Raw genomic sequence first — 24044 nt, 5'->3', positions numbered from 1 at the left:
GAATAAAAAGTAAAAAAGAAAAGCATTTATTTAATAAAAAATTCTAAGAATATACACTATAGTTCAAAAGTCAGTAAATTTTTATTATTTTATTATTCCTTTTTTAGAAAAAAAAGAAATCTTTTATTCAGCAAGGAAGTGTTCAATTGTTAAGAAGTGATAGCAAAGATTTAAATTGTTGGAAAATATTTATATTTCGAATTAATGCTGTTCTTTTTAAATTCTTATTCATCAAAGAATCTTGGAAAAAAAGTATTAGTTTACAAAAAAAAAAAAACATTGATAAATCTAATAATAAATCAATATATTTTCATGATTTCTGAAGATCATGTGACACTATACTGGAGCAATGATGATGGAAATTCAACGTTGCGTCACAGAAATAAATTATATTTTAACGTATATTAAAACAGAAACCATTATTTTATATTATAATAACATTTTGCAAGATTACTGTTTTTTTCTGTATTTTAGATCAAATAAATGCAGCCTTGATGAGCCAAACAAGTTATATATATAAATATATATTTATTATGGGGTGAAAATGACCTGAACAACATGTAGCATCACAGAAAATAAAACGAAACATTCCAAACTCGTGTCTTTTTCAAGTATGTTGGTCTGGCGGTTTTCGGGTGTGTTCTCAGTGTCCCTGCATGTCTGCGCCCCCTGGTGGCTGCCCGGCCGAGGCGTTCAGATACTGCCAGCTGAGCGCCGCTAACAGCATGACGGCCGAGACGTAGACCGGAGAGATGTGGTGCGCACGGGACGACAGCGCGGCTGGAGACACACTCTTCTCTCGGATGAGACTCAGGATACCTAGCGTCTTCTCCCGGGACGGGTCTGTGACGGAAACCTTCTGCAGGATCTGTGGAAGACATGAAACTCTCGATGGCACAGTCCTATAGGCCGAACTCAATGACATCATCATCACATGGCACAGCCGATTGGCTCTCTCCTGTATCAGTAGCCAATGAGCTCACAGCTCAGTATTCAAATCTATGACTAGTGCAGCTTCCCCAGCTCCACCTGTATAGATCTACTAAGAGGCGATTGATGATTATTTCATGCGTGTACATTACCTCGGAGGGATGTCATGATAGAAATGTGTTTCAGGACGCACCTCTTGAGAGTATTGTGCGATGATGCTCAGAACGGCGCTCATGTTTGTGGCCTGCATCATGAGGGTCACAGCCTGACCCTTCCGAATCTTCACCACACCCTGAAACACCTGAGGATTGTTGTAACACGCCGACAGAGTCGCTATAGCCATCACCTGAGCGGAGGAACGCAGCACAATTACTGTCAGCACTGTTATTTTACTGTCTTTACTATCTCAGGATGTATTTTTATTAGTAATTGCATAAGTACATTTTGTGTACATAATTATATTTTATGCTTAGTTTATTTTTATATTTTCTATTAAAATTTTAGGTTTAGTCATTTTGTTGTGTTTTAGTCTTTTTATTTTCGTTTTTTATTTTGTGTTTGTCTTTTTACCTTTTATTTTTTGTATTTATTATTATTATTATTATATTTTTATTTTTTTTATTTTTTTATTTTAGTTTCAGTAATTTTGTTGTATGCTTTATAGTCTTTTTTATTCGTTTTTGCTCTTTAAACGAAAAAAAAAAAACTGCCTTAACTAAAAATAAAATAAAAATTTGTTTTTTATATTCTATTTTGAATTCGTTTTTATTTTTATATTTTTAATTTAAGCTAAAGTTTTTTTTTTGTGTGTGTGTTTCAGTGAGTTTTGCTTTTTCATGTCTTTAGTTTTTATAAAAAAATTGTCATTTTTAGTTTTAGCACTTCAACTTTAAAATAAACAGAACTAAGAAACTGCATTTGTAACTGAAATTAAATGAGTACTTTTTATTTTCTATTGCGAATTCATTTTTATTTTTAATTTTACTTTAATTGTTTTTGTAGTTTGTTTTTTTAAATATTATAATTTTTTTTTATTTCAGTTTTAATTTTAGTAACTGCAGTACTTCAAACAAAAATAAGGCTGAAAGTTTAAATTAGTTTTTATATTTTACGTTTTCTTTATAACTTTAGTGTTTGTTATGTATATTTAGCTTTTGCACATTTTTATTTTTATTTTGGCCACTTTTGTACTTGAAAATTCTTTTAATTTGCCTTTTTTGCCTTCGCAATTAACTAAAACAATTTTTATATATTTACCTTTTTTAACCCATTTAATTTTTATTTTTCAAAATAATAGTTTTAGTCATTTTAGATTTAGTTAATGACAACAACACTGCATCTAGTGCATGTTTGTATAGTAAACTATGGTAAAGCATCACAGTGGAACACATGTTTAAAACCATGCATTCACTGCGTGTCATTTCTATAATCTGCACTTTTATAGCATTAGATAACTTTGCATTGCATTACCGCTGCGTGAGACCTGACCGGTTTAACTCCACATAAACTGATGAAGGTTCAGTGCTCAGTGTCAGAAATAAATCAGACCTGAGGAATGGCACAGAAGTTGAAGACGCTCTGGTTGCGGAGGCGGGACAGGTATGCGATGACGTCTGGGACGTGATGGAGGGCATCGGTCACCAGCAGGTTGAGGCAGGACAGAGCGGAGCTCAGGTGCTGAGGATGAGCCAAATCCTCCAGACGAGCCGTGAACTGACTCCAGGCCTGAAACACCAATCATTCACTGCAATTAAAACCCTCTGGGCCCTTCATTTTTATGGGTCACTCTTGCTGCCTTCGCAGTTAAAAGCCTTGAAATGTAACTTTTTTTCAGGCAAATCAATGTTTGATATATTTTTGTTTGCAATTATGGTTATTATTATTGTTATTTACATTATTTTTATTATTTTGAGTGTATTTTTGCATAACATAAAATCTATGTTTTTTTTTTTAGCTTTTGCTACAAATATACCCCAGAGACTTAAGACTTAAGAGTCACATTTAATATGCATGTATATAGACTTATATAAAAAGTGACAAAAACTCACAACAAAACTAAACTCAATATATACTACTAAAACTTTTACCAATTTTTTTTAATAAGGAAAACATTCAAATATATTAAAATGTAATTAGTTAAAATAAACATTGACTGAAGAAAAAATATATAAAAAGCTTAAACCTTTTTTAGCTAGATGCAAATCATTTAGTTTAAGTTCAAAAACTATTTAAATAAATAACTACAAAAAAGCAAAAAAAACAATAAAATTACTAAAACTTTAAAATTTAAAAATAATGATAAAACACTTATTTTTTAAAAATAATATAAACAACTGAAATAGAATAAAATATAATTTTATATGTATTTATTTATTTATTAAATATTTATTTTATTTCAGCTACTGCAGTTCCCAAGGCAGCATTTTTCATTTTTATTCAGTTTAAGTCCTAAAATGAAATAAACAGACATACTTAAAAAACAAACTAACAAACAAAACTGCTAAAACCTTAACTAAAATAAAAACCGACAAAATATTTGAATTAGATTTTATTTTTATAAACAAGAGCCTATATCAATGATACTAAAATAACATTGGTAAAAACCAGGTTTTATAACTCTAAATAAAATATTAACATTATATCAATAATGTAATACCATAAATTTAAGTTGAGTCCAGTTAAACCTAAAATACTGCTGTTGTGCTTTTGTAAAGTAAAGGATCCAAAGCTGCTGTTTTATATAAGTGTCATGGAAGACGAGAGCAGGTTAAAAGCTTGTACCTCCTGCGGCCAGAAAGCCCTTCCCTCCTGCTGGTCCTCCAGATAGTCTCTGATGATGTTGGTCTTCTGGAGGAACAGACCCATGGAGTTAGCCAGCTCTGTGTCCCGGCCCACCTCAGGGTCCTCCAGCTGGGACGCCGAGAACAGACGGGACAGTCCTATCCCCACCAGACCCGCCACGTAATGACAGTACTGTACACAGCCAACAGAAATGCTTTCAAATGCAACGAGGGGAGTTACACGTCTATAAATCGACATGTGTAGTTTACCTGGTCCCATTCCTTCATGGAAGACACCTTCTTCTCCAGGAATTCGGCCATTCCCGCACCCATCCGGTGACAGATGTCTGAAATCACCTCTTGATACTCCAGTCCCAAGTTCCTGAACTCCATCGAAATCTGACGAAAACGGAACGATTCAAAAAAGCATGAAATAAAAACAAGAAAGCATGAAGTAATGAAGCTATTACAAGCAGAAGTGTATTTAATAAAAAGCAGCAAACGACAAAATGAAGAAAAATTTGGCTCGGCAAGTTCAAGTTGGTTTACGTCAAAATAAAAATAGAATTCGAAAACGGGTTCACATCAGGACTTTTTCACTCAATTAAATTTTTTTTTTTTATAATTAAAAGGTCTTATTAAATGTTTTTTTTTTAAATATATTAATAGATTTATACATAAATCCCCATTCTCATACTAAATTAAATATATATTAATTTGTTGATTTAAAAAATAAAAACTGTATCATTATAAAAGGTATTAAACATTAAATTATATTACTATATAATATATATATATATATATACATATATATATATATATATATAATATATATATAATATAATATACTATATAATGTGCAAATAAATCCCCCTCTCCTTCACGGCTCAACTCACATGCTCTGATAATAATAGCTTTGTAAGACTATATATTGTTTGTATAATTAATAAAAAATAAAATAAAAAGTTAGATCAGATTCTGTTGCATAGAACTGAATTAAAATAACATACTGATATTTAATATTTAATATCAATATATTTCCTAATCAATTTTATTGTGTTGCAATAAATTTGTTTTTTTGTTTTTTATTAGCTTTTGCTTTTTAAATTCAGCATCATTAAAATTATTGAGTTAAATTAAAAACTCTTACAAAATTACTTTATATTATTTAAGAAATACATTATTACAAAGCATTTTCGGTTTCGGTGCATCCAGAATTTTTCCGAATTTGTCCCAGAATTTTCATTCTGGTGCTTCCCTAATAATTAATAATGAAAAATGTGTAATTTTAAATTTACAAAAATTCTATATAATTAAAATGGCTAAACGTGTGTGTGTGTGTACATATATATATATTTATATATATATATATAAATATATATATATATATATATATATATATATATATATATATATATATATATATATATATATATATATAATTTCATTAAGTAGTAAGACACATCAGAGAAACAACAGTTATACATGCTTCATCACAGCAATAAGAATTTGGGGATAAAATGCTTTTAATTATCATCAACATAAAGCCTAAAAGCATGCAAAATAATGATCAACCGATACCGATACCAATTATTTGCATGTTTATGTGCCCGATAACCGATATGCAGAACCGATATTCATTAACTGTTATAAAATAAATTAATGACTGGGTAAACATACTTCACTTTGGTTTTTCCTCTTTTCAATCATCTTTATATTTTTAAGTGTTAAAAAATGGTCTTTCATGTTAAATTTAATCTTTATATTACAACAACAGAAACAACATTAACAATATTAACAATAACCAAAATAAATGAAGAATGTCTAATGTTTTCAAATGGAGAACATAAATAAAGGACATGTCAGTCATATCAACTTCATTTTTGGTTTTCAAGCTGTTTAATAATCAATAATAAATCACTGGATAATTTTAATTCACTGAATAATATTCTCTGAATAAAACAAAACAATGCATTTTATTGCATTTTTAACTGGAATGTTCTATTAAAATTATTCAAGTTTTGTCCTAGATGCAGTTACACAGAACTGCGATCGTTTGCGTCAAAAATTTATTTTATTTTGTATTTAATTTTGTATTTTTGAGTTGTATTTATTTTATGTTTATAAGCAAAAATTCATCATATGTAAGCGTCTTCACAAGACTAATGATGGAGCAAATTTACAACAGAGAGAGAATTCAATTCAGCGTTTAATCGGTGAATCCGATATCACAAAACCGATATCCGATTAAATTAAATTTATGCGTTTAGCAGACACTTTTATCCAAATCGACTTACAGTGCATTCAGGCTAACATTTGTTACCTAACATGTGCTCCCTGGGAATCGAACCCATAACCTAGCACTGCTAACGCAATGCTCTACCAATTAACAATGGTCAAATGCTTAGATATCGGGGAAAATATCGGTAAATCGATATATCGGTTGATCTCTAATGCACAATGATGCAAAAATACTCCTAAAACAGGTTTCATTGACTCTCTTTTTGCAAAAACTAAGGTTTACTAAGGTTTAGTTTTTGCTATTGTTGTGATGTATTGTGTTGACTGACCGTGGGGAAATCCTCCAGCACCTGTCGATCTTTCTCTCGGCTTTCGGCGAAGCTCCATTCGGGCTGATAGAGGAACGAGTGGAAGTCCTGCAGTAACGGGACCTTCTTCTCCAGCGGGATTCTCATGTCGTCCTCCACCGTGTCCAGAGCTCGCAGAACCAGGTAGAAAATACACACGGCATGCCTGAGTGAGAGACGCCGATGATTTAAACAAACACGGTCTCTGAGCATCTGCGTGACTTTTGATCGGGACACTCTGAAGGGTTTGCAGACTCCACACAGGGCATGACGGGATAGATAATAAATCATCACATTATCATGATTTCCTAAGATCGTGTGACACTGAAGAATTGAGGAATGATGCTGAAAATACAGCTGTGCATCGCAGAAATAGATTACAGTTTAAAGTATATTAAAATAGAAAACAATTATTTTAAATTGCAATCACAATATTACAGTTTTTTTCTGTATTTTTGATCAAATTAATGCAGCCCTGATGAGCAGAAGAAATGTCTTTAAAAATTTCTCATGCATGCAAAATGCCAGATGTGTATGACTTCTTTAATGCAAGTCACATACAGAAATCTGCTCTTTTTCATGCATGCATATACAAAAATAGATATGCAATAAGGAAGACTTACTGTATGTATTTTGTTATAGAATAGACTTATCTAGAAAGCACATGCTCCTCAAGGTCGTTTATATATAACCACAGATCTTGCAAACAAGTGAAGCACACCTAAGTGCGCCCAAAATGTGAATGTGCTTAATCTCTAACCCCCCGCTGCACCGCTGTAGTGTACCGGCGGAGGTGACGCGTCTCCCGCAGCGCTCCGCGGATCTTACCGTAGCTCTCCGTCCAGGGCCTGGATCACCGCCGCGAAGCTCCGGCTGGTCTGGTTCAGATACGCGTAGCAGCTCCGCAGGGTCTCGCTCATGGAGTCCTGGCAGGAGAAGCACACAGACGCGGGGTGTCGGTGAGTCCGGAGCGGGTGAGGATGAGGACGGGTCACCAGCCGACACCCGCCCGTGAGCACCGAGCCGCGCAGCGAGAACGAGCGCTTGAGCACGGAGAACGACACGGAGCTCTTACCGACGACTCCAGCCATGTGCGAGCGAGCTCCTGCAACTCTTGCTTTCCTTTACGCTCTTAAACTTTATTTAAAGTCATTCGCACGAGAGGCGATTAAACGCCCGTCGCTCCGAGCGCGTGTTTACGCGCAAACGCACGACTAAAATGTAAACAGACTACCGAGGCTTTACTATTGGCTGGGGTTCGATTCTCCTCCCAGCTCTAACACGCGCGTGTTTTCAGGCAGTTAGGACACACCTACTCTGAACTGTGCATGGGACCAACTGTAAACTACCAGCCAAAAGTTTTTTGCACAGTAAGATTTATTTTTTTTCTTCTGTGCACCAAGCCTGCATTTATTTTATCCTAAATACTGCAAAAGAAGTAGCTAATATTGTGAAATATTATTATACTATTTAAAATAATCGCTTTCTATATTAATATATTGTAAACTGTAATGTATTTCTGTGATGCTCCCCTGCAGTCTTCAGTGTCACATGATCTTCAGAAATCATTCTAAAATAATGATTTGATGCGCAAAAAATATGTATAATTATTAATAATAACAATATTTAAAACAGGATTCTTTGATGAATAGAAATATCCAAAGATCAGCATTTATTTGAAATAAAAAGATTTTGAAACTTTATATGTATCATTCAAAAGCTTGGAGTTTTTTTTATTTTTATTTATTTTATTTTTAATTATTTTATTTTTTTGGGGAGAGGGGATGATTTATAGAGATTAATATATTTATTTAGGAAGGATGCTATAAGTTGATGACAAAGACATTTATAATGTTACAAAATATTTCTATTTCAGATAAATGCTGTTCCTGACAAAATTCTCATCAACTGTGTTCAACATTGATAATAATCATAAATGTTTCTTGAGCAGTAAATCATCATATTATTCTGATTTCTGAAGATCATGTGACACTGAAGACTGGAGGAATGATGCTGAAAATACAGCGGAGCATCAAATAAATGACACTTTAACACAGATTCACACAGAAAACATATATTTTAAATAGTAAAAATGATTGACAATATTAGCTACTGCTTTTGCTGTATTTTGGATCAAATAAATGCAGGCTTGGCGAACAGACGAGACTTCTTTAAAAAAAAAAAACCCGCTCCGAACTCCCGAAATGATTCAAATGATTCGCGATCCCCAAACTGACTAAAATGATTCGCGAACCCGCTCCGAACTCCCGAAATGATTTAAATGATTCGCGATTACAAAACTGACTCAAATGACTCGCGAACCTGCTCCGAACTCCCAAACTGACTAAAATGATTCGCGAACCCGCTCCGAACTCCCGAAATGATTTAAATGATTCGCGATTACAAAACTGACTCAAATGATTCGCGAACCCGCTCCGAACTCCCAAACTGACTCAAATGATTCGCGAACCCGCTCCGAACTCCCAAACTGACTCAAATGACTCGCGAACCTGCTCCGAACTCCCAAACTGACTAAAATGATTCGCGAACCCGCTCCGAACTCCCAAACTGACTCAAATGATTCGCGAACCCGCTCCGAACTCCCGAAATGATTTAAATGATTCGCGATTACAAAACTGACTCAAATGACTCACGAACCTGCTCCTAACTCCCAAACTGATTTAAATGATTCGCTAACCCGCTCCGAACTCCCAAACTGACTCAAATGATTCGCGAACCCGCTCCAGTTCTCTGGGACTCTGGGAATCCCATGACGGTCCTGTGCTGTTTTAACCATAGACAGTAAAAGAAATGGACACAGCGACCCCATTGGAACTCAATTGAGACAAATGAAGCCCAGTTTTAGCGTTTTTTAGCACTTCCGTTTCTGACGCGCAGACTCAAACGAAGCTTGACGACGTCAGCAACCTGTCTGGCAGATGTAAATCTTCTAGTAGCTGTGCGTGCAAACTGCCATCGTTAATCTTGCAGAGACAGCGAGCTTGAGCGGGGAGTTCTTTGTCGTGAGTGAGCAGGAGTAAGTATTCTGATTAATTATTTTGTATAGTATTTTAAAATGTAACGCCAGTACGCCATATTAAGTTAATTGCCTGCGAGCTTCTCCTCCTGTCTGTACGGTAATGCGACAGAGAGTCGAGTGGTTATGACGCAATCGTTAGCCTATATTTTACAAAAACTGTTTATACGGGGCCATAATGTAACATAGAAGGTAATGGAGCCCTTTATACATTGTCGTGTATCTTTAGAAATAAATAATGGACAAACAGAGTCTTTAAACGCCTCAGATGTAAAGTTATTCGCTGTCAAAGTGACGCCAAAATGAATGGGAGTCAATGGGAATGCTAACGCAAGTGAAGTTCTGCTAAAAGATGGCAGCCCCCACCCGACTTCAACTTCCGGCCGAGTTCCTTGCCCCTTGGTTTTAACCTCTACAGATCGCTAACACATGTGACCAACTGGGCGACAACGTCATCAGAACGCAAAGAATTATGGGTATGTTTGGCCAGTTAACATGGTGTGGCATAGCAGGCTAGGCATGAAAATAATGAAAAATTAGCGTAAAAAACTGAATATAATCTTACAAAATGCAGCGGGATAAAGAAAACATTGTCAGACCATACCGCCTAAAACGAAATCATAATGCAAAGATGAGATATGGCGAAAATAAAGAAAGGCTCTGATAGACCTATTTTAAGATGTCTTCTGACCGTCTATTTGACCTCTGATAGGAAACGATCTATAGATGTATTGCAGATGAGCAAACACTTTAAAGATTATGTCTTTCAGATGCAAATGCAGATGTCATATAAACGATCACTATCAGGCAGCCAATCAGAGGCCTTCAGGCGAGTCATCGCTGAAAGTTTTGTTTATTCTGCTCTCGCAAATTCTCTCATCATAAACAACAAAGTGCAGATGTACGTATGATGTAAGTAAGAGATTATTTTATTTGTGCAGTATTTAGACAGCTTCATTGATTAAACCGGGAGTTTTTTCGAATCTCTTGTATTAGCAATAAAAGGTTAGCAAACCAAACATCATCTAAACGCACATAATTATTGATGCAATACAGTTTTAAATACTTTAATGTAGATTTAAAAGCATATATGTGCCATTAAACTAAATGTGCATTTTATTTATATTTACATGTATTTACAAAATAAAGATGCAGCGACATCTAGAGGTATAGAGAACAACTCTGAGTTAAAGATGTCAGTTTTACATCATAAACATCTTAAAGACATCTTCTAAACGTCTATTTGACATCTGACAGGAGACGTCCACGTCTTTAGATGCAGAACTGATGTAAAGTCATTTAATCTGTGCTTAAAAGAAGTGTTTTTATTAAATCTGACATGCATCGTGACAGATGCATATGCACTCACAATGATGAATATTAAAGATGAACGCTCAAAATATGCATTTACTTACATAATCCAGTTTAGGCATTACAGACCGACAGCCTCCTATTTTGTATTTAAAGAGGTTGATTATTTCTTCCGGGTGACCTAGAGACTTGAGGAAGTCCATTTCCCCGCGTGTGTTTATGAGGACGCTTTTCTAAACAGGTGAGCTTGATTTCCATTCAAACTCTACACAGATCCAGTTCAGCATCGGATGAGTTTACCTGCGCTATCCCTCACTCACACGATCCACTCACTCCTCTGATTGGCTGAGGCGTCATGGGTTTAGAGCGCATGGACCAATGAGCGGCGAGAGCCACTGGCGTGATGGCCCGCCTTGAACAAGTGCGAGGCACTGATTGGTCAGAGGGGTGATGACGATGCACAACAACAGTTAAACGTGGAGTGAGTAGTTTGGTGTACAGTTATATTTACATTTAAAGAACGCTACTACAAGACAATAATCACATGTGCATGAGAAATAATATAATAAGATATCATAAGTTTTAACTGACTTCTGAAACCTCTCCAGTTGGAAAGACAAACTGTAACCCTGTTTCTTTAAGGAAATAAATATAAGAAGGTTTAAAAATCTGATACAAGAATAGGAGCTCAGCTGTAGTGAAAATGGGGTTTAGTCTCTTTTTTTTTTAGATTTGAAAAGGAAGTAACATTTGTGTTTGAGGGTTATTTTGTTTAACAAGTTTAAAGGAAGTGGCTTCAGTGGTGTGTCTGGCTGCTAATGCAAAGGTTTCAGGTCGACTCAACAGTCTTCATAATAGATGCCATCAAATATGAAAAACCTAAACTGCATCAAATCTAAGTTTTCTTAAAAAGAAAATGAAAAAAAAAAAAAAAACACGAAAGTTTGAGTCAGATGTGAGCAGGATTAACACATTGCAAGTTCGATCAGCTCGTAGACATGTTCATCATGACAATGAAGAAAGAAAATAAATGTTTCCTGCAGATAAAGTGTTTAGGAAAGGAATCCGCTGGAGTGCTTCATTTAAATATTGTCTCTCAAGAGTTCTGCTTTAAAAATGTCACAACAACAAACCACAAAAAGTTACTACATGTCCTTGAGAAAAGTTTTTTTTTTTTTTTTTTTTTTTTTTTTTAAAGCAATAGTTCACCCAAAAATGAAATTGGCTTCATCCAAGATGAAGATGAGTTTGTTTCTACATCATATTTGGACAAATTGCATCACTTGTTTACTGCAAGTGAATGGGTGCCGTCAGAATGAGAGTCCAAACAGCTGCTAAAAACATCACAATAATCCACAGTCCATCAGAAAACATCTGGAGAAGACAAAAGATGAGTCAAATCCAGCTTTAAAGATGTTTTTAACTCAAAAAAACGGAGTCTATAATCCATAATAACACTTCCTCAGTGGAAAAGTGCATCTGCTGTTGTCTCTCACATTAAAATCCAGACACATATTTGTTTAAACACTGCTTGATCTGTGCAGATTTCTCCCCTTTCTCACTTTTTGACTCTCTTTCTGACGGCACCCATTCACTTGCATTGCACAAGTGACGCAATGCTACATTTCTCCAAATCTGACGAAGAAACAAACTCATCAAAATCTTGGATGAAGCTTATTTAAATTTTTGGGTGAACTATTGCTTTAAAGTGTCTAACGCAACCCAATGCCACTCAGAGGGTTTGAAATATGAATGAAACCAATGTTAAGAGGAGTAAAGCAGATGCTGTGAGTCCATAGAGTTATATAATGTTCTCCTGATCTGCTGCGACTGAACGGTCTCTGGTTTCTGTGATTGGCTCCAGGGTTTTCTGCTTCTGATCAACGGCGGATCTGTCGATGTGAATCCAGCACTGAAACTCCAGATGGACCTGATCTTCACCTCTGAGGTTCCTCATGCCAGAACCAGACTGTTCCACGCTTCACTTTTGGAGCTAGAAGATCCACTCAGAGAAAGCTTGAGAGCAGAACCTGAGCTTGGAGTTCCCAGATAAGACGGAAATCCAGAAACCTGGAAGGATGAAGGAAAGACGCCGTCTGTTTGGAGTTTTATTCACTTTAGACAAAAGCATTTAATAAACGAATAACTGTAGATACACCTTTAATTAAGAACTTGGATATTTAGAGATTTCAAAACGAAAGAAGCTTAAAAATCATTAATTTTATTTTAAATCAAATTGAATACATATACTGTAATTATACATTTATTGTTATTATTATTTATTATAATGCAAGTATTATATTTGATGTTGCAATTGTTATTTATGGACATATTATACATTATGTTAAAAATATTGTAAATTACAGAAGTAACTATATATACACAATATAATATCATTTTTCAAGTTTTGGAAACTGTTAAATATATAAAATATTAAATATATTCAATATTTTCCTTAATATTATATATATATATATATATATATATATATATATATATATATATATGGACTGAATTGAATTGAAATAAAATTGAATTTAATGCATATATTTACTTTTTCATGAACTCTAAAAGAAATGAAAAGCTACCTGAATTTGTGAATATATTTATAAAATATTTAATATATTTAATATTACTATTTATAATATTTATAAATACAAATTGTATGTATTTAATTTATATAGATTTATATATATATATGTACTGCCTTAATTAATGTGAAAAGACAAAAGAGAAAACAAATTCCGCCTAAAAATATTTATTAGATTTCATATTTAAATTAATATTAAGATTTATAAATACAAATTGTGTATATTTAAATAGTAATATTAATTAATGTATTAATGAAATAGATTATACGTTGTATTTTATTTCAATGACTGTTTATAATACTTGTAAAGGAATCTTTATGTATAAAATTGCAGTAAGTGTGTGTTTGTGTGTGTGTGCGTGTGTGTGTGTGTGTGTGTGTGTGTGTGTCTGGGTGTGTGTGTGTGTGTGTGTGTGTGTGTCTGTGTGTGTGCGTGTGTGTGTGTGTGTGTGTGTCTGTCTGTCTGTGTGTGTGTCTGTCTGTCTGTGTGTGTGTCTGTGTGTGTGTGTGTCTGTTTGTGTGTGAGTGTGTGTGTCTGTCTGTGTGTGTGTGTGTGAGTGTGTGTCTGTCTGTGTGTGTGTGTGTGTGTGTCTGTGTGTGTGTGTTTGTGTGTGTGTGTCTGTGTGTGTGTGTGTGTGTGTGTCTATGTCTGTGTCTGTGTGTGCGTGTGAGTGTGTGTGTGTGTGTGTGTGTGTGTGTCTGTGTGTGTGTGTGTGTGTGTGTGTGTGTGTATGTCTGTGTGTCTGCGTGTGTGTGTCTGCGTGTGTGTGTGTCTGTGTGTGTGTGTGTGTTTACTGACCGCTGTGTTCATGTTATGGTGTGTGTAGATTGACGCTGTGTCCGGTTCCGTCTTTATTGACCGCGGTTCCTCTGTGGGACTGGAGCTCGCAGCACTGGACGGCGTCTGACCCTCAGATGACCCTACAAATCACACACAGGTCAAAGGTCACAATCACTGATTCTGGATTCTGACTTGACGTGCTTTAGAGAGTGAGACGAAGGAGAAGAGTGTTCTGTTGTGTTCAGTGATCAGTGTCTGCACTCACCAGGTTTGGACTTGCTGATAGTTTTGGGTTTGCGTTTTCGGGTCTGAATCCCCTCTTTCTTCATGGCGAGAGGACGAGGAACCTGAACAGAGGAGCAGAAACTCATTCTCTGACTCCATCTGCTGGTCACACATGCTTCTACAGAGTTTTGGGCACATAAACTGCACATCTGCATTGCCAAAGGAAAAATTAAACTCGATACCTAAACTAAATCAAGTGTTTTTCTGTCTGTCTGTCTCACCCCGTGGAGTTTCATGTAGAGACCGCAGGCGTTGCAGACCGGCTCTCCTTCTGCGTTACGTCTCCAGAGAGTAGTTGTGCTCGTCTGACAGTTAGTGCAGGACAAACCAACCCGTCTGGACGCAGACTGACCGAGAGACAGAAACCAGCAGGTTAGGGATAGTCTACAAATATGAGTTAAACCTCCAAAACATTGCAAAAAAAGTAATGCAAAAAAATCAGTCAATAAATAACTGAAACCATTGCAATAATTAAAAAAATAAATACAATGCAATGCAAAATAAAAAATACACTTGCTGCAAACAAAGAAAAAAGTGCAAAAAAAAAAATTACAATAATAATAGTAATAAAACACTTTTTAACACTGCAATCATAAAAAAAAATCTAAACAATGACTGCACTAATAGAATGTAATCCAAAATAAAAAATAAACTTATTATCAAAAAATATGCAAATTTAAAAAAAGTGCTGCGAACACTGAAAATAGTGAAATAATAAATGCAATAATAAAAATAGTGCAAAAATAAACTTTTCAATGACAAAAATAGTGCAAAATAGAAAAGAAACTCAAATATTAATTATAATAAAAAGAAGTAACTAAAAACACAGAAATAGCCTTGGAATAATAAAAACAAATGGAAAATGTATAAAATAAACACTGTAATAATAAAAAAGTAATAAAAAAAATTGCCGGAATCACAAAAAAAAACCCATTGCAATAATTAAAAATAATAATAAATTCAATTCAAAATAAAAAATAAACTTACTGCAAACAATGAAAAAGTGAAAAAAAAAACACTGAAATAATAATAAAAAAAATTCTAAATAAAGACTTTACAAACAAAATGTAATGCAAAATAAAAATAAACTTGTTGCAAACAATAAAAAATAATCAAAAACAGTGCAAATTAAAAAAGTGCTGCAAACACTGAAAATATTGAAATAATAAATGCAATAATAAAAATAGTGCAAAAATAAACTTTTCAATTAAAAAATAGTTCAAAATAGACAAAAACTCTGCAATAATAAATATATAAAACACAGAAATAGCCTTGCAATAATAAAAATTAATGGAACATTAATAAATTAAACACTGCAATAATAAAAAAAGTAGTGCAAAAAAGTTTTTAATATATACAATAGAGATATATAATTTTTCAATAGTAAAAATCGTGCAAAAAAAAAAAAAAAGCCCTGCAGTAGTATATTGAAAATAAATTAGGTTGAAGCAAAGTTCTTGCACGCTCCATATTATGTCATTATCTCCCTCTTATTAATTATGATAGGAACTGTAGTGTACTCTACTTCCTATAACATGTGCTATTCTTATTTATCATACATGCATAGATGTTAAGGCTGAAATCACATGAATGTTGTTAGTTGGTGAAACACACCAGTCGTCTCTGCGGTTTGATGAGCGGCCGGTTGATCCCGTTCATCTTGTGGTAGAGACCGCAGGCGTTACACAGGTAATGACCCGTCCCGTCCCGCCGCCACAGAGGAGTGGACATCGCCCCACAGTTCACACACTCACGACCCTCAGAGAAATCATCCAGCAGCTCTGAGGAGAGACACACACACACACTCATGCATATTCATATTCACACAAAACCACAATCAAAGTCCTCATCTGACCTGCTCTGAGCTCACTGCATTTCACAGACACCTCTCGATTCTGTAGAAAAGCATCTGTAATCTGGTGCTAGTTTAATCTAGTCAAAAAAAAAAAAAAAAACTTTTGTTGCCAAATTGGCAACTTGCTGCAGACACTAAAAAGAGTGCAATAATGAAAAAAATGCAAAATAAACTTTCCGCAAACCCTGAAAAAACTGATATAATATAAACACAGCAATAATGAAAAAGTGCAAAATAAAATAAATAAACTCAGCAATCATAAAAACTATAAAACACAGAAAATATGGCAATTATAAAATAATAAATATAATCAATGCAATAATAAAAAGTGAAAAAATACACAATGCAATTATAAAGAATAATGCAAAAAAAACATACTTTCTGTAAAAACAAGAAAAATTTTGCAAAATGAAAAAGAAATTAAACACTGCGATAATAAAAATGAATGCAAAATAAAACTATTTACTTTCTGCAAACACTGAAAACACTGCAATGATAAAACTATGCAAAATAAATAAAAATTAATACCGCAATGCAGTGAAAAATTAAAATAAATAAATATAATCAATGCAATAATAAAAAGTGCAAAAAAAAAAAAATACACACCGATAAAAAACAAGTATGCAAAATATAAAATAAACTTTCTTTGAACACCGCAAAGACTGCAATAAAAAAATGGAAATAAATGCAATAATAAAAACAAGTGCAAAATTGCATTCTGCAATAATAAAAAAAATATTGCAAAAGTGATGTTTCACCTCACAGGCAGGTGGCGCTGTTGCTCATGAAGCGTGTGACAGACTGAATCCAGATCACACATAAGAGCCTGTCCTGCTCAAACTCAGCTAATCTTTCTGAATGGAAACAGTGCTGATGTATGACAGATTTAACTACATCACTGAGCGACGGACCGATGTGGACAAATGAGACAAACACGTGTCTCTCACTAAACCATTCTTCAGGCTTTCAAACACATTTAACAAGCTGTTAGCTTTACTCTCATGCATTCAGCATCATACATCATCTGTCACACAACAACCCGACACAGAAACAAGCTCTGTGATCCACTTCTTTATGAACACTGATCAATCAGAGGACAGATTGTTATTATTTCAATGTTGTTGTTTTTTTTATCTATTACAGCGTTTATTTTTATTATTTATTTTGCATTTGCATAGAGTATTGTCTATTTTTATTTTGCACGAGTATCTTGTTATTGCAATCTTTTCAGTTTTTACAGCAAGTTGCAAATCATTTTGACAACACAGAAAATGTACAACTTATAAATGAAATATAATATAATAAAAATAGATTTTTAAAAACTATTAAAGCTTGAATAATAAAACAGTGAAATAAAAAAATATATATACAGTAAATGCAATAATAAAAACACTAAACATTGATATAAAAAAAGTTTCTGCAAACACAAAAGAAACTGCAATTATAATAATAAATAATTATTAATTCCTTACATTTATATAGCGATTTATACATTATAAAAATAGTACAAAATAAAAATAAAAATTGCAATAATAAAAAAATGTGCAATATATATATATATAAAAAAACTATCACTGCAATAATAAAGCAGTAAACAATAAAATAGATAAACATAATCAGTGCAACAATAAAAAAGTGCAATAAAAAAAAACTGAAAAGACTGCAATAACTAAAAAACATAAATAGAATGTTTCAGAAATATCGGTTCTTTAATCATGTTTAAAAATGCATTAAAACATTATTCATACACTGTTAATGTAAGAGAGCACTCAAAAGTAGCATTCCCATAATAGCAAATTTATAAAAATGGAATGTTCCTTTAACGCTTGCATTTTAAAACATCAAACAAAAAACTTTGAGAAATAATGTTTTCAAAACTCATACAAAAAAATAAAATCATATTTTTCCAAAGCATTTCAGTTGGACGTTCATGTAACATTTTTAAATGTAACTTCTTGTTTCCGAACGTTCCAAATAATGTTTGCGGAATTCTAAAATAGAACGTTCCCACAACGTGAGCACAACGTTCTCAGAACATATCGCTGTAAGTGGCCTTTACTCCAGTCTGACAGCAGCTCTAACCTTGAGATTTCAATCCACACAAAAGCCTCAGCAATCCTTCAGCTCGACTGACAAATAACAGATTGTTCAGGGTTAATGACTGCAGATCACACACTTAGACAGAAAACAAAGCCAAAGAGAAATGAACTGAAGCTTCTTTCAGTCGCGTGTTAAAGTCCACCGGTCATTTATGACAGAATATTAATAGCACAGGATTCCTGTCAGTTATTAGGTTTAATGAAAAACCTGCTACTATAGTTTATTTGATTTCTAAGGCAAACATCATTTATCATGCACACAGATATGTGATAATGCATCACTCTGAGTTCACTATTTAATATGATCTATTCAAATATACAATAAAATTGCATTTATTAGGTTAATTTAACCTCGGGTAGAATATTAACAGGATTTAAAAGAGCTAAGTTGAACGCAAAAAAAAGTCAGTATGAATTATACTCATGCTGAATTTAATTTTTAGTACACACACACACAAACAAGTCAAACTTTAGATATGTTAATTCTTTAACAGTCGTCAGAACGAATCTAAGAGGCTAATATTTTTTAATTTAACCCTTAGTAATCCTGGAGTATGTATAAAAATTACCAAATTAAATATAGCTAACATTATGTATTTTATCCGAGACGTAATTTATTCATTTTCTTCTTTTGGTTTTATTGAATGAAAGTATCGCTTACAGTTATACTGTGAATTATATTATGAATTAATTATAATTAATGTTTTAAACGTCTCTCGCAAATAAAAGTAATCATATACATGCCGTAAAAACAATTTAATTTATTTAGCCATAAAATAAACAGAGCATACTTTAAAAAAAAAAAAAAATATATATATATATATATATATATATATATATATATATATATATATATATAATAAATAAATAAAAATTATCCCGTGTTTGATTAATTTTCGTTTTTGAATTAAAGTGCTTTCTCTTCATGAAATGCAAATAATAATAAAAAAATTCACGTATTAAGACAAAAAATAATAGATTTTGCATGATTTATAATCATCAGACATTATGTCTTTAAGTAAATATAAACGATAAACGATCTCGACTGCATCTGAAAATAAATGTAATTCTTATTATTCTTATATATGTTGTAGTTTTTCATCCTCATGCTTTCTAAAATAATGTTCTTGACTATTTATAATCGTGTTTTAAAGTTTAAGCAACAATAAATACGTTCATATTAAACGCAAGAAACGAGTAAAATGACGATAGCAGTAAATGCACAAGCTGTTATTTCCCCTTTATTATGATTATTAATTGCTACTGATATTAATGTAATTATACTAAAGCAATCCAGTAATTATTCAATATAACATTAATCGTTGACGGATCGCACACAATCAAAGTTATTTAAAGTGACAGCTGCACGTTTAATTGTGTTGTATTGGTCTATATTCAGATTCAGATCCTATTTTTGCACAAGTTATTATGTCAAACTCGGTCAGAGTGAAATCATATAAATTATGGGTTCACATACATTGATTACGTACAAGACTGTTGATGTCTTTCATAAAAATAAAATAATAATAAATCTGCAAAATTGTATAAGGCCCAAAAGACAGCATATTTTCTTAAAGCTGCTGTTTATACGCATTAAATCCCAAACTACATTTATTTTAACACGTAAAGCAATTTTAGGTGATCTGACAAAACTGAATTATTATGATATTATGAAAATAGGATTAAAACGTAAAAAAATAATATATCATTTTTATTTTGTAGTTTGTCACACATGCTTTTTAAACGCAATGCAACCTTGAAAAAAATATTATATATCTTTCTTTCTTTCTTTCACTATTTTATAAAGCTTCATCAACAATTAAATACATTCACGTAAGGAACAGATAAAATTAGTAGCACATTTATAAGCGTTAAATAATTGTAATTCAATCCTATATCAGTAAAAATAAATATATATTTTTTTAATTATTAAAGTTCGTAAAATAGCACGTGCAACCCTAAATGCACATCAGGCTTTTTTTTTCTCTCTTAAATTTCTACCTAATTTGAAGATCTCAAACATGGCTTTTACCAAAAATACATCACTGTAAAAAAAACATTTTTCAAAGTTGCAAATAAAAAAATATTGGAGTAAGCTTTACGAAAGTCTTTCTGCTTTAAAATGTCATGTTTTTTTTTTGTTTTTTTTACTCTATTTGACTTTATTTATAATGTATCGATAGGGTTAATAAAAAGTGCATTAGAAATCATTCCGAATGCTGACCTAAGCTCGGGTGTCGCGGGGCACCGGGCGCTCCTCCGCTCTGGAGGCTGTGCAGCACGGAGCTGTCGAAGTGCGACGCCGTCCACGAGCCTCCGATGCTCGGGCTCACGTAGGCCGGGTACCCGCTGTGATAGGATCCGCTCAGACCGCGCGTCCCGTAGTGTTCCCGCCCGCCAGCGGAGATGTTCAGCGGACTCGAGTAACTCCCCGTCTCCCGGGCCGAAGAGGTTAACGTCGGGCTCGTGGAGAACGTGAACCTGGAGACCGGGGAATGATGGTGCCCGCCGGCGGAGCTGTAAGAAGCGACCGCGTTCGCGCCCGACTGCGCCCATCCCGAGTGCGCGGACACCGGGCTGCTCTGCTGCGGCGTCTGGAGGTACGGCAGCGCCGGGATCATCGGGGTGACCCGGGTGGGCGTCACGTACACCGGCGAAGCCGCGGCGGAGACGGCGTTATGGAGGAAACCGGGCTCGTAAGACGCGGGTCCGTGGTTCGTGGTCATCGTTACGCCTTGATACATGTCCACGGGTGAGCGATCACTCCACTCGATCTCACCGGGCTGACCTTCACCCTGCGCCCGCCGGGAGCATTTCTGCTTCACTTGACTCAGAGGAAGATGAGGGTGGAGAGTCCACTGAAGTCTCTCCCAGCACTCCTCCCAATCTCTCCGCCTCCAGTAAAGCACATCTCAGTCCCGCTCGGGTCACCGACCTCGTTTACACGAACAAAATATTCCGAGAAAAAACCTACAGTCATTATGATGCGTATAAGGAGCGTTATGAAGCATATAATGCATACAACAGTTCATGTACGACATTTAATTATACGCGTAATAATAACTGCAATATGTATATTTGCGCATGTGCAGACGAATTAATCCTGGATTCTACTTTTATAAATAAAGACTCCATTTAAATAATAAATATGGTCATATAAAACTCTTTGCTAATAATTTTTAGTTCTTTAGAAAAACATACGTTCTGGTAGCTACTTAAAAAACACTTAAAATTATATATATATATATATATATATATATATATATATATATATATATATATATATATTATTATTATTATTATTATTATTATTATTTTTTTTTTTTTTTTACCCAATTGAATTGGATTCCTTCCAGGAGGAAATCAATTATTTCCAGTATTGCAGGAAATTTGCATAAATTAAAAGAATGCATGAAAAATTCACATCTAAAGATGAAACCTACTTGACTGAGAGCCTTAATAAATGATTTGATTAAATTACATTAATGTCGCGAGACAAGCAAAGGAGAAGAGAAATTAGAGAAAAGCAGGGAAGAGTTTAAATCTTTCCGAACTAAAATGCTTAAATGTCTGGACAGTGTATCGAAATTATTTAATTACACAATATAATTTGCTAAGAATTACATTCAGATATGAACTTATAATACATCGTTATTGCCTGAGAGCTATTTACATTGTGATTTTCTCAAGTTAGTATAAACTATACGCAGAACTTTATCATGCCTCTCATGACACTCGTAAAAGTATAAAACCAAAATCATGTTACTCATAACTTGTTATCATATTTGATATACTAGTGATACAATAATATGTAAATCATTTTTACAAACATTCTACGTCATATTTTATTTATTTTTCTAATATTTATCGGAATATTTTCCGTCATTTTGCTGTTCTTTATAAACAAACTCAGACTTGGTGTCCGTTTCTTTCCTAATTTACAATTATGCGTCTCCAATGATCCTTCATTATTATTTTACGTCGTTTCCTGTTTAAAAAACTTTTTTTTGTCTAATTGCAGAATTAGATTTCAGAATAGCTGTTTTGTTTTTATTCTGAATCAGTATTGACAATAAAAACCTGAAATATGGTAAAATTGCTATTATAAAAAAAAACAATATGCACATTGTGAAAGTCTTCATGCTCACTTGAAGAGACACAAAATTAAATGGAAAAACCATTTACTGTACTTTAAGTTTGATTTTTGCATTGTAGATAATCTCTCTCTCTCTCTCTCTCTCTCTCTCTCTCTCTCTCTCTCACACACACACACACACACACACACACACACACACATGTCTATTATAATAGAGGATATTATTGATAGTGAGTCCAAAGCAGGGCAGGATGCAGTTTAAGTGAAGCAGGTTCTGGAATACTTGGAAAATCATCAGATCTCCTCCATATCTCTCCCTGCTTCCTCAGCGGCTCCGTCTCCATCCGCATGGCACTGTGAACCTCAATGGGACGCTTTCCATTACGGCTTGTGATCCCAATCACATCTCTGATAAACAACATTAAATCCTCTGCTCCTCTACAATACAAGCATTATATCAGAGAGGCTCAGAGATGAAGATGATCTCATTTCAGTGCTGTCGATTAGAACAAGGGTTTGGAAGACCCCCAGCTGTCCACATTTTGCATTTCATCCTTATCAGACACCTAATACTAATGAGTTGATATGCAAAACGTGCATGGGTTGGGTCCTGTATTAGAATAATCAAAACAACAGAGGAGTCATTTTAGGATGATGAGTATAGAAGTCTTTGTTTTCCCTTTGCAGCATCACATGAAATTCAGGTACATGGATAAACAATAATACAAACGGTAACACTTTATTTTAGTGGCCAATTCTCACTATACCTAGTTGCTTATAGCATGTCTACATAAATGTTGTTTATTACTTATAAAGCACTTATTTTACATTGCCCAAACATAAACTTTACAACTACACTGTAAAAAATGACTGTGATTTTAACGGTACAAAACTGTGAAAATGCTACAGTACAAACACGTATTCCCAAAATGTACAGGGAAAAACCTGTTGAAATAACTGTTTATTCTTATCTTTTTCTCATCTGTTATGTTTATTAGGGTTGTATGTTACATATAATGTTGTTAAATTGATATTTATTGCATATTTCAGTTTAATGAGTCTCACCATGATGGTGTTTAGTGCTTGTGTGAATGACACTGTGCACCTTCTATTTACTTATTTTTTAAAAGTTGCTTGTGATGGGCTTTGTTTAATCACGTGACTTTGTCATCACTACCTGCTTTTGGTGATTACATTTACATTTAATAATTTCTCTATAATACACTGGTTACCAGTGTATTATAAAGGTACAAAACAGATTTCAGTACTTCAGTAAGTTGGTATATTAATTTTAAATCAGTTAAATTACAGTATTAAACTGTACATTCAAGATAAAACTGCTAAACCTAAAGTGGTGTTACCATATTTTTCACGGTATAAAACCGTTAAACCTAAAATTGTGTTACCGTATTTTTACAGTGTTACCGTGTTTCACACTATAAAACTGTTAAACCTAAAATTGTGTTACCACATTTTTTTATGGTATAAAACTGTGAAACCTACAACTCTGTTACTGTATTTATTTACGGTATATAACTGTTAAACCTAAAATTATGATACCGTATTTTTTACAGTGTTACCGTGTTTCACACTATAAAACTGTTAAACCTAAAATTGTTTTACCGCATCTTTTTTACGGTATGAAACCGTTTAACCTAATTTTTTTTACTGTATTTATTTACGGTATAAAGC

At 33.7% G+C, this 24044-nt stretch overlaps 3 protein-coding genes across 6 annotated transcripts in view; 1 reads left to right on the top strand and 2 right to left on the bottom strand.

Annotated features, from left to right (window-relative positions):
- LOC113068554 (gephyrin-like) overlaps positions 1–24044 on the top strand; it is a 1122288-nt gene that overhangs the window by 613535 nt on the left and 484709 nt on the right. The gene's annotated exons all lie outside the window — the stretch shown is intronic.
- On the bottom strand, positions 427–12064 carry LOC113068573 (squalene synthase-like). 2 transcript variants are annotated; one of them, XM_026241351.1, is made up of 8 exons: positions 10751–12064; positions 7127–7224; positions 6281–6464; positions 3981–4109; positions 3712–3903; positions 2479–2655; positions 1124–1276; positions 644–868 (listed from the first exon to the last, which is right to left on the bottom strand). In XM_026241351.1, the coding sequence occupies exons 1-8, from the start codon at positions 10847–10849 to the stop codon at positions 644–646; spliced, it is 1257 nt and encodes a 418-aa protein (XP_026097136.1). In that variant the 5' UTR covers positions 10850–12064. The 2 variants fall into 2 exon arrangements, with proteins under 2 accessions (XP_026097135.1, XP_026097136.1); XM_026241350.1 differs by lacking the exon at positions 10751–12064 and having other exon boundaries at positions 427–868; positions 7127–7389.
- LOC113068582 (transcription factor GATA-4-like) lies at positions 12583–21171 on the bottom strand. The gene is made up of 6 exons (XM_026241361.1): positions 20481–21171; positions 15917–16083; positions 14524–14649; positions 14283–14364; positions 14036–14157; positions 12583–12716 (listed from the first exon to the last, which is right to left on the bottom strand). Exons 1-6 carry the CDS (start codon positions 20998–21000, stop codon positions 12600–12602), a joined length of 1134 nt encoding a protein of 377 aa, XP_026097146.1. The 5' UTR covers positions 21001–21171; the 3' UTR covers positions 12583–12599.

Source organism: Carassius auratus, linkage group LG45M (assembly GCF_003368295.1).
Source record: "Carassius auratus strain Wakin linkage group LG45M, ASM336829v1, whole genome shotgun sequence".
NCBI lineage: Eukaryota > Metazoa > Chordata > Actinopteri > Cypriniformes > Cyprinidae > Carassius > Carassius auratus.
The sequence above is the reverse complement of the archived record's forward strand: the minus strand, read 5'-3'. Positions and strand labels throughout refer to the sequence as shown.